At 37.6% G+C, this 10307-nt stretch overlaps 1 protein-coding gene across 1 annotated transcript; it reads right to left on the reverse strand.

Annotated features, from left to right (window-relative positions):
* Nucleotides 1-1593: 1593 nt before the first annotated feature.
* On the reverse strand, nucleotides 1594-9691 carry lmbrd2a (LMBR1 domain containing 2a). Its single transcript, XM_037680364.1, has 17 exons — nucleotides 9518-9691; nucleotides 9266-9375; nucleotides 7726-7824; nucleotides 7426-7593; nucleotides 7086-7296; nucleotides 6869-6943; nucleotides 6642-6746; nucleotides 6374-6554; nucleotides 6073-6254; nucleotides 5838-5971; nucleotides 5436-5541; nucleotides 5211-5308; nucleotides 4589-4692; nucleotides 3895-3941; nucleotides 2029-2131; nucleotides 1809-1893; nucleotides 1594-1718 (listed from the first exon to the last, which is right to left on the reverse strand). Exons 1-17 carry the CDS (start codon nucleotides 9689-9691, stop codon nucleotides 1655-1657), a joined length of 2046 nt encoding a protein of 681 aa, XP_037536292.1. The 3' UTR covers nucleotides 1594-1654.
* Between the last annotated feature and the right edge of the window lie 616 nt (nucleotides 9692-10307).

The raw sequence follows: 10307 nt of genomic DNA on the forward strand, positions 1-10307 counted from the left end.
ACTGGAGAGCTAAGCTAACATGCTAGCAACGAACCTTGATTCTAATTAGAAAAGCAACCAAACCATCAACTTACCCGATAACAACAAGACCAAATATGTTCACCTATATAGTCAGATATAGGGAATAACACGTAGCAGTATTTCTGTATAAAAAACAGACCGTATTTCTCACAAAATAAACAACGCGACGGCAAGTTAGCTGATATCCATTACTTCCGTACAACCAGAAGTCTCTGAAGAATGCTACTGGTAGCTAGCGGTTTACACGATTTCTATTCCGGCGCACGTCACTTCGTGCTGAGTAGGCGGAGTCTGTCAAAATATGCCAAAATGCGCCTTTTACATTCAGAAGGCAAGTCCGGTTTTTGTATAATCATGCGTTGACTTAAAAAGGAACGGAGTCAGTGTCTTAAGCAAGCAGGCGATGCATTTGCTTGCTGTACGAAAATTAATGGTTAGATTGAAATTCACCTTTCAAAAAATGTACAAACTCTTACTTTTATCCTTGATTTTTTTTTACAACAGATATATACGTTATAGAATCAATATCAACACGGAAGCAACTTTGGTTGTACATTTAGTTTTTAATCGTCCAATTTGCAGTTTGTGAGCTACAATTGACAAAATAACGTACTCTATAATAGCACAGTAAAGCAGCACAATCAAAGCTTTGGAACTGGATTTTTAATGCACTCAAATTAATTTTAATAAAATACAAATAATTGGATAGTCTTTTATTCACAATGATCTAGCTTCTATTTTACCCTCTTGATTAGTAGCTAGTATTAATGTTAGGAGCAGTGCAGCTACAAAAATTTTCTATATTTGTATTGTTTCAATTTAAACGATAATGAACATGTACACAAATATAAAAACAATTAACAAGTCTTTTCAGATGATTTTTTTAAATAGGAGATGTGTATCTTGTAAACCATCATTCAGTCATTTATAAAGTACAGCAAATATATTTTTGGAAGCAAAAAGAGTACGGTATATAAAATGAAAACAGCTTCTTATGTGCAAGTAGTTTACATTTTACATCATTCAGTATAAACAGGAGATACAGTAAATGCATTTCATTATTTCATTTGTTATAAAATTACACAATATTAAAGAAAATAATTTTTTTTTGATGTTCAACTGATAAAATATAATACAATAAAAATACATCCTCAAAATGAAACAAGTTAAAGGTTTTTACATTGGCTTGAATTTAATGAAGCAGGCACAAAAAGCTTGTAATTAAAAAAGAAATGTATAAATAGCACTTAATGAGTGATAAATTTCTATCCTGTATAAAGTGCAATCTTTCATCTAAAACAAAACCTGCAAGCAAAACAGTTTGGAGATATCTAAAGAAATAAATTGTAAACTACAAAATGGTTGATTATTTCAGACTTTAAGAAATCTTTACTGTTCCTGAGATCTTTATATAATCTAATAACACTTATTTAAAACCTTTTGTTAATCCCTTTGTTTCCACTTTCATCTAATGCAAAAAGAAGATGTAATAAATACTAAATGGTTTTGGTTTGTGTTTCCCTGAAACAATTTGTTGCAGCCAAACCTACTTAAAAAAATAGAAATTCTTAATGATTTGTCTTATTTTGAGTATATATTTTATTTAACGTTCTGCTTTCATATTCTCCGTCTATCAAACATCACCAAAGAGGTTTGTTAGCGAGGGGGACAGTGATCGGTACCGTCCACCAGTGGATCTGTGGAGGCAAACACAGAGTGAGAGTAAATAACAGAGAGACTGCTGGGTGTATCAGGGCTAAACATTTTCTATTTAGTAAAGAGCTTACCTTCTGCTTGATAAACCTTCATCACTGAAGTCGTCTTGCAGTAAACGTGTGTGCTGTTCTTCTGCACTTCCATCTCTTCTGTTGACTGTAATCACAGAAGCAGAGATGAATAAAAACAAAAAGAGACTTTTCAATGAATGCGAACACGAACATTAGAACTTAGAGAGTAAATAACACTTAGAACTTTGTGTAAAGGTAGCAGTATTTTAAATATTCAAACCATCTGTGTGGCTCTCAGGTTTGTTCTGATCCTCCTTCAGTTCTGCATAACCAGCTTTGGTCTGTCCTGTGGCTGCTTGGGTTGCATATCGTTCCCTCCAGGCCTAAAGCAGGAAAACAAAACATACACAAAAAAATCAAACAGAAACAAGAAAACAAATTGAGCCAAAAGATTAGGGGGGGCATGGTGGCTCAGTTGGTAGAGCTGTTGTTTTTCAGCTTCTCAAAACGTTGCTGGATTGAATTCCGGCTGGGGACTTTTCTGGGTGGAGTTTGCATGTTCTCGCCGTGCATGCGTGGGTTTTCTCCGAGTATTCTGGTTTCTTCCCACAAACCAAAAACATGCATGTTAGACTAATGAGTGTAAATGGTTGTTTGTCTCCGTGTGTCCCTGTGATGGACTTGCGACCTGTCCAGGGTGTCCCCTGCCTCTCGCAGTGACTACTGGATTTGGGCACCAGCGACCCGTTGAGGGAATGCGTATATATGCATGCACCATGCTCTATATATCTTATAGTAATATAGACTTTATACTGTTACTGGGAATGATATTAAAGGTTTCCTTGATCTTTCCTCTATATTATAATCAATGTTGATGCATTGTCAGAAAAGAGACAGCGAAGAGGTCATCTTTATTATGGTTAAGGTTTGATTGCTATCAGATTGAGATCAGAATTTTATATTTTTTATCTGATTTCAATCAGTTGATTGAGGTCAGATGACTCTGCGGTCGTCAGGTGTATCAGAGATGGACAAGAAGCTGAGTACAGGGAACTGGTGGACCGCTTTGTGGCATGGTGTGGAAACAATCATCTCATCTTGAATGTGAACAAAACAAAGGAGATGATTGTAGATTTCAGGAGAATCAGGAACAGGTCCAACCCTATTTTCATCATGGGAGAAGAAGTGGAGGTGGTGGAGAAGTATAAATACCTTGGAGTTCACCTGGACAATAGACTGGACTGGACATGCAACAGTGAAGCCGTCTACAAGAAGGGACAGAGCAGACTGTACTTCTTGAGGAAGCTGAAGTCCTTCAATGTTTGCAGCAAGATGCTGCATATCTTCTATAAGTCTGTTGTAGAGAGCGCTATCTCTTCTGCCATCATCTGCTGGGGGAGCAACACCAGAGCAAGTGACTTAAAAAAGATCAACAAGCTCATAAAGAAGGCTGGCTCAGTTCTGGGGACTCCTCTAGAACTTTTGGAGATGATCGTTCAAAGAAGGATTCTTCATAAAATGAAGAACATTATAGAGAACCCTCAGCATCCTCTTCATCAGACTGTCATACAACAGAGTCAGAGGCTTCTTCAGATCTGCTGCAAGACAGACTTCTACAAGAGATCCTTCCTGCCCACAGCCATCAGCATCTACAACAGCTCTTTAAAGAAACCAGGATGATGAGTTACAACAACATGAAATTTCCCTCTGGGATTAATAAAGTAGTTTTGAATTGAATTTGAATACGGTAGACACAGCGATGTGTTCCTAGAGGGCCCTTGTGAGGTTCTTTAGTCTTCCACGACACCACTATGTTTTCTGTGTGCAGCTGCTTTGATAACAGCTTGACGGGGAGTTGGGGGGGGGGGGGGGGGGGGACTGGCACCTAGGAGTTTTTATAAACTAAAATTTACTACAGGAAGCCAGAACGGGTCAGAACCTCAGAGAGGTGAAGGTATTGAGAAGTGTGCACTTGTAAATGCATTGAATTCCTGTGATTGCCAACTCTTCTCCAAAGTTTTGAAATAAATAAGAAGTCTACACCTGATCTCTTTTTTCCACGACAACCCCCATGACACGAAAAGGAATAGGCGAGTAAAGATAATGAATGGATGAATGGAATGCATGCATGAAAGAAAATTCTAACCCATCTTCGATTTTCTCCGTCCTCTGCTCTCTGTCTTTTTCTTCTTTCTACAAAAAGAGCAGATTGTTAAGCAGATGGTTTAAAGTGTGTACAAAAATATTAACATCAAAGCACATCTTACTGCCAGCCATCGATCTGAGATTCTATTTTTAGCTACTGTCTTTTTAATGAGCCTCTTTTCCTGAAAGGCACAGTTCAAGCTGACAGTCTGATGATTGGTCAAAAGTAAAATGGAAAAACATTTGAACCACAAATGAAGCATTTCATACACGAGCGTCTTCTTTGGGAATTAATATTTTGGTTTGGATTTTGGTTTAACATTTTAAATTTGCTTTTTTTTTTTCAGTACATATCTTACAAGCTTAATAAAAAGTAAAAAACATTGAACAAAGTCCTCTTTGCCCTGTTATTGTTGTAAAGACTAATATAATGATCTTGCAGTATATAAATTAGTCAAACTAAAAATGTGCCTATGGTTATTTAATGGTAAATAAAATTTTATATTATGCTAATTTTATTACAAATAGGAGAAATTTATAATCAGTCAAGTTTACATACCATTCTTCATGCTAAGGCCAATCAAATCTAGATTTTCTGAGCATCAATATGAAAACAATATGAGCTCCTAACTTTATGGAAACATCTTTTAACCAAAAACAACCACAGTATGTTAACGAACTTGGACTAAATTTACCTCTTCTGATGAGTTCTTTGCCTTCCTCCACCAGGTCAGAGGTCAAGTCATCATCAGTAATGTACTGATGGAAGCCCAGGAGGTTCAAACAGCGGGAGCCCAGACTACAAAGTAATCCAAAATCACATAAATTACAAACCACTGCAAAGAAAACGATGGTCCTGATGTGCAGTGTAAAAACTAAATTTCAGCCAATAGCATCTTTCTGTCAGTAGCCCAAAGATGTGTCTTTCTTGTTGGGGGAAAAAATAAGTAATAGTTTTTTGTATTTTTTTCTTAACTATATTGTAACAAAAAAAAAAGTAGAACAATATGTTATTTTATGCTTATTTTTCATTAATATTATATTATACTTTAATTATCACAGCCAGGATTTCAGAACTGAATACAGATGTTGCTGTTTGGAAGCTTAACATTTGATAAAAGCATATGTTTTATAACAAATTATTCCACAAACTCTATAATGGTAATCATTTTTAAATTATATCAATAATTTTGGTCAAAGACATTTGCATTGACATACTAACAGCTCATTTTGCAAACCCAAAGTTTGATATAGACAGAACCATGTTTGAATGTAGCCTTCACAATGTATAAATGTTATTGTTGTTTAGTTGTTTACTTGAAAAATGTGGCAATGCAGAGCAGCAGCACCAGCATGGGGTAGTAGATGTAGAACCCATCAGATATGACAGGCAGCAGCCGCATGGAGCCCATAATCTGGCATGGAAACAAAACAAGAGACTGTCTTACTATGTTTAGTTTTAACACAAAGACATATTTTATCAAATATATTCTTTAAAGAAGTTCTGTTTGTTGGTATGTACAGCTGTGTATGTGAACCCACAAAGGTGTAAGATGTCTGGATTCTGTCTTGGTGTGAGATGGCAGAATCCATATGAATCAGGCCAAGGAAGTTTAGACACAGTGGAGGAGTCAGACGACAAAACAGCCTGAATGAAAAAAAAAAGAAACTTAATATGTGAACTGAACACAATGTGAGGATACCAGTATCACATCTGCTTCCTCTTCTGATTTTTATTTCGAACTCTTTTTCCCCAGTAGGATCAAATTTACGGTATATAAACTTAATAAGCTCAAAAAGATGTAAAACTTAACCTAACCACTCTGTACAACATAATGTTTAAACTAAAATAAACATTTTAAATGATTAAACTAGCAGTGCATTTTAAAGCAACATTCCATTTATAATGTGACATTTTTCATTCGATCTGTGTGACGGACATACATGCCACTGAACTGCAGGCTGTAAGCATCGGTCTGGTGGTGTGGCACCAGGTGATAGTAGTTAAAAAATCGTATCCTGAACACTGTGGAGTACACACACACGCACATGAAGAGGATGCTAATGAAGCACACCATCTAGTGGGGAGGAAGAACAACAAAGGGTAAAGCAAAGACAACACAAAAGCTTGATGGAAATTATATCAAAATTCTAAAAAGTTTTCAAAAAGTATGTTTACCTCAATACAAAGGTAATTGTGATGCTGTTCAGCTTTCTGAACAAAGACAGCAAACAGTGAGAGGACAGGGTGTGTGCTGAAGAAGGTGCATTCAGACCAGACAACTGCTGCAGAGAGGAGAGCCAGGAGCACCGACAGAAGCCTACAGATGACCCGTCTGAACACACACTCCCAGTACCACTCTGAGCAGGACAAGCACACACAAACACTGGTGACTCATGAGGTTTCATGCTCCTTTGTTTAAGTTTTAACCTTATTTACAAAAACTGAAAGAGACAGCATTAAAGTGGACTGAACTCACCTACAGTTGGAGTGTAGACAAACCTCCTGATCCAGCCGCTGTGGGCTGAAGGGAAGCTGTGGGTGAAGATTCTGAGTAGGCTGGTCTGGCTTTTTGCTACATCTTCTAGATGAAAGATCTGATCTACCAGGATGGACCATTGAACCTGAGTCTGACTGTGTCTCTGCACTGCAGAGATGACCTAAAACAAACACAAGTACATCTGTTCTCCACATGATTGCAATACGTTACGTTTCTTTTTAAAGATCCTTGTTTAGCAAATCATTACTTTTTTATGAAGTTTAATTAAGCCACTTTTAGTGGGAAGTGAAATGTGTTCACGTTGAGAGCTGTCCACATTTCTCCCCATCTCTTCCTGGTACTTGACAGGACACTGAAAGAAAATTACATATAAACAAAGACTTGTTAATGTAGCATTAAAAATGTAGATGGAAAGTCAGGATGAGCAATAAAGACCAGCATGTTTGTCAACAAATGTCCTTGTGCAGTTCTCACCTTTGTCAAAATGGTGTCTATGTGTTTCTTGAAGATATGGTTGAATCTGACTGACTCGTGGACATCAGCAACTTCCTAAAAAATTGACATATTTCTGTTTAAAGCAAAAACTAAAAGCCATATCAAGCCAAGTTAGGGGTGATACAGCAGTCATTGGTGCATGTATTCTCTGTTCTGTCATGCATTTTCTGCAGAGTACACCTATCTAACATCTCACCTCCATAACATCAGCAAGATTCTCCTCAGCCGATGCCTTCTCAGTTGCCAGTTTTGCTACTTTAAAGTAAGTCTTGGCCAGTAAGAATTCATGGGAAGATGAGAGCCAATAAGAACGTGGTATCTCCACTAGGCCGTATCCTAGCAACAGCACCAAAAGGAACAAACCCCAGGTATTGGCAGCTGTGATACAGATGGTCTGGATCTCTGTCCTGTATGAGTTTTAAAAGATGATCAACACACTGGCACAATTACAGCTTAGAAAACATAACTGCAAAGCTACACATACAGAAATAAACATTTAATCTTTTTTTTAAATATTTCTCATACTCTTGACATACCATCTGAGTTTCCACTTTGGGTGAGCAGCCACATAGATCAGCAGGAAGATGAAGATGAGGAGGTAGGTGCCATAATAAATAGCATTTTCAATGAGAGCTGTTTTAATTTTTCCGACCCTAGAAAAAGCTCCTGACTGCGCGTAAGATTGCATAAATGGCAACAGCAGCCTGGACGTTCACACAGAGAGGAGAGAGGAGTCAACACACCACAACTTTTACTAAAAGTCAACGTACTGCAGCTACGGTAAAAGTTTAAGTGTCACGGCGTGTTCATGAGTTAATGGCATGTGAGGTCCTGACCATGTGAGAAACTGGGAAGTCCAGTAAACTACTCTCCAAAAGATGGGCAGCACATCATCTGGAATATAACTCCAGGGCTTTTCACACGTCTTTGTTGCACTGCAGACACACACAAGACAAAGCTCCATCAAATGGCTCACAGCAGCTTTAAATCCTCCAATTATCATTCACACTGTGTATACATACAGTAAAAAAAAAACGGTTTGTTTTCACATCACTGGATTGCGACATCACAACTTTTACCGCAGCTAAGAAGCAATAACCCACACTCTAAATCAAAGCCATGCCTTTCACAGCTTTGCTTTGAATGACATAATTTAGAGCCATGAAATTTAGATTTTAGTGCTTGAACATTTGTGGCTTAAGGATAACATCCACTGAAAAACACATTTTTACTGTATCAGGGCTACTAATGACTCAATTTTAAGCTGTTGTGAATGGAAACACAAATTGCAGACATCATGGTCAAATAGTAGCATTTAATAAAGCAAGTATATTTTTGAGTCTGCATGGAGGACTCATTCAGTACATACGCAGTAGTTTGGCATCCTCAGTACAATGTTATCCATCAAAAAATATCCTTGCAACAACTTTGCACATTGCTAAGTGTTGTGCTTTGTGCGTCTGCTTCCTGAAATGCCAGTGATCTCCTACACATGAATGAAGTCCTCCACCAAATGGTTAATTCAAACATCTAGACAGCTTATGTGTTTGTAGTTCTTCATGTCCATGTACAACATTAATTACTTCTTGTTCTTTTGGTCATTAATAAAACAATGTAGTCATTTCTAACTCTCAAAAGAATTAAATGTCATTTAATAAACTTATTTAAATTTGATTAATCTCATGTTTAATAGATTATAAGCCCTTCAAGGATAGCTCAGTGGGAAAAAAATAATAATTTTGGCCTGATGATAACACATTCATCCGTCCATTATCTTTACTCGCTTCTTCCTTTCTGGGTCACTGGTGCCCATATCCAGCAGTCACTGTGCGAGAGGTGGGATACACCATGGACAGGTCTCCATTTCATCACAGGAACTCATAGAGACAATCAAGACAAACAACCATTCACTCTCTCACTCACATCTAGAAACAAATTAAAGTTACCAATCAGCCTAACATGCATGTTTTTGATCTGTGGGAGGAAACTGGAGTACCCGGAGAAAACCCATGCATGCAGAGAGAACATGCAAATTCTACCCAGAAGGGCCCCTGGCTGGGATTCGATCCAGCAACCTTCTCGCTGAGAGGCAACAGTTCTACCAACTGAACCACTGTGCCCCCCCTTATACATGTCTAAATAAAAATAATCAGGCCTGTACACATTTATTGTTTTTTGTAATTTATTCATTTTATTTTTGTGTCTAGCCTCCAAAATAATCAACACTGCTACTATAAGTCTCAAATAACAGATAACTGACTGTCTTTAAGCCTAATTTTAGATAAAAGTCCCAACTGGAGATGAAGTTGAACGTAAAAAGAAAACAAGCAACATGTCACCTTCAAATGATAGCTAATAACACACATTCTCATTTACCTTAGTGATGAATGAGACAATGAACTGGTTTTGGGCTGATCAATCTGTCCAGCTTGAGAAAAAGAAGGAGTGTGGTTCGAACTGTCATAAATGCACTGATTGTAAACGGTCTAAGAAGAGAGCAAAGTCAACACCATCAGAAAAACACAATCAGCGACACAAAAAAACCAACGTTAGTTACAGGCCTAATAAACCTGCTGCTTACTCCCATTAACACTTAACTTTACAAACATTCAGAAACTAAGTTCATACCGTGCTGACATCAAGTGGCAGGATGAATACGATGAGGAAGCAGAGGTACCAGGACAGAAGCGTCCCAAACAAAACCATTCGCTGCTGCTTCCACAAATCCCCATAGCGCTGAAGGAGGTACAGGGCCAGGAAGAAAACAACCACCACCACTACAGACAACGCCGCAGCACTCATGGTGATGATCAGGCGTGATGTCAGGAGGTCATGACGCCAACCAGCCTGGAAAAGATAAACACAGAGGAGCTCATTACAGCAGGATGAGGATCAGCAGGACAAAAAAAAGTTGTAAGCTCAACATAGTCTGACCTGAAGGGTTTTGGATCAAGCCTGAAGATGAGGACAGGACTATAAATAATCCAAAAAATATATATATTATACAATTAATTAATGAATGATTGATTAAGGCACTGACCATACAAGGAAAGACTACTTTTACCAACTACCTCAACAACATAAGCGAGCACTGTGGTTCACTTGATGCAAGTCACATGAAATACTAGAAAAAAAAACAGAACAAACGTTGTTTTTTTTTGTATGTTTAACAAATGAGCAAAATTACAATAATACACATTAACTCGATTTTATGCTCAACACAAGTCCATATTTTTATTGTTGGGGATACGTGTTCCAAGGTTCTGCTCACAAGCCACGCCTACTGACGTCACTCTGACTACCGACCGATACTAGCAAAACAGTTACTGTACCCTGTGTTGAGTTGAAGTTTGACTTTTAAAAACATTAGTCAATACAATAAAAAATAGCCAAGAACATTATCAAATTAATAAGTGAA

The sequence above is a fragment of the Nematolebias whitei genome, chromosome 8, assembly GCF_014905685.2.
Source record: "Nematolebias whitei isolate Nwh7 chromosome 8, NemWhi1, whole genome shotgun sequence".
Lineage (NCBI taxonomy): Eukaryota > Metazoa > Chordata > Actinopteri > Cyprinodontiformes > Rivulidae > Nematolebias > Nematolebias whitei.

What these genes read in the sequence shown, in the direction of transcription:
- lmbrd2a (XM_037680364.1), bottom strand. Translation starts at nt 9,691, where the DNA reads ATGAGTGCTGCGGCGTTGTCTGTAGTGGTGGTGGTTGTTTTCTTCCTG. An exon ending in TAATTAAACTTCATAAAAAA is followed by an intron (nt 6,555 to 6,641) that starts GTAATGATTTGC and finishes TGTTTGTTTTAG; the next exon opens with GTCATCTCTGCAGTGCAGAG. An exon ending in TGCATTGCCACATTTTTCAA is followed by an intron (nt 4,693 to 5,210) that starts GTAAACAACTAA and finishes ATTACTTTGTAG; the next exon opens with TCTGGGCTCCCGCTGTTTGA.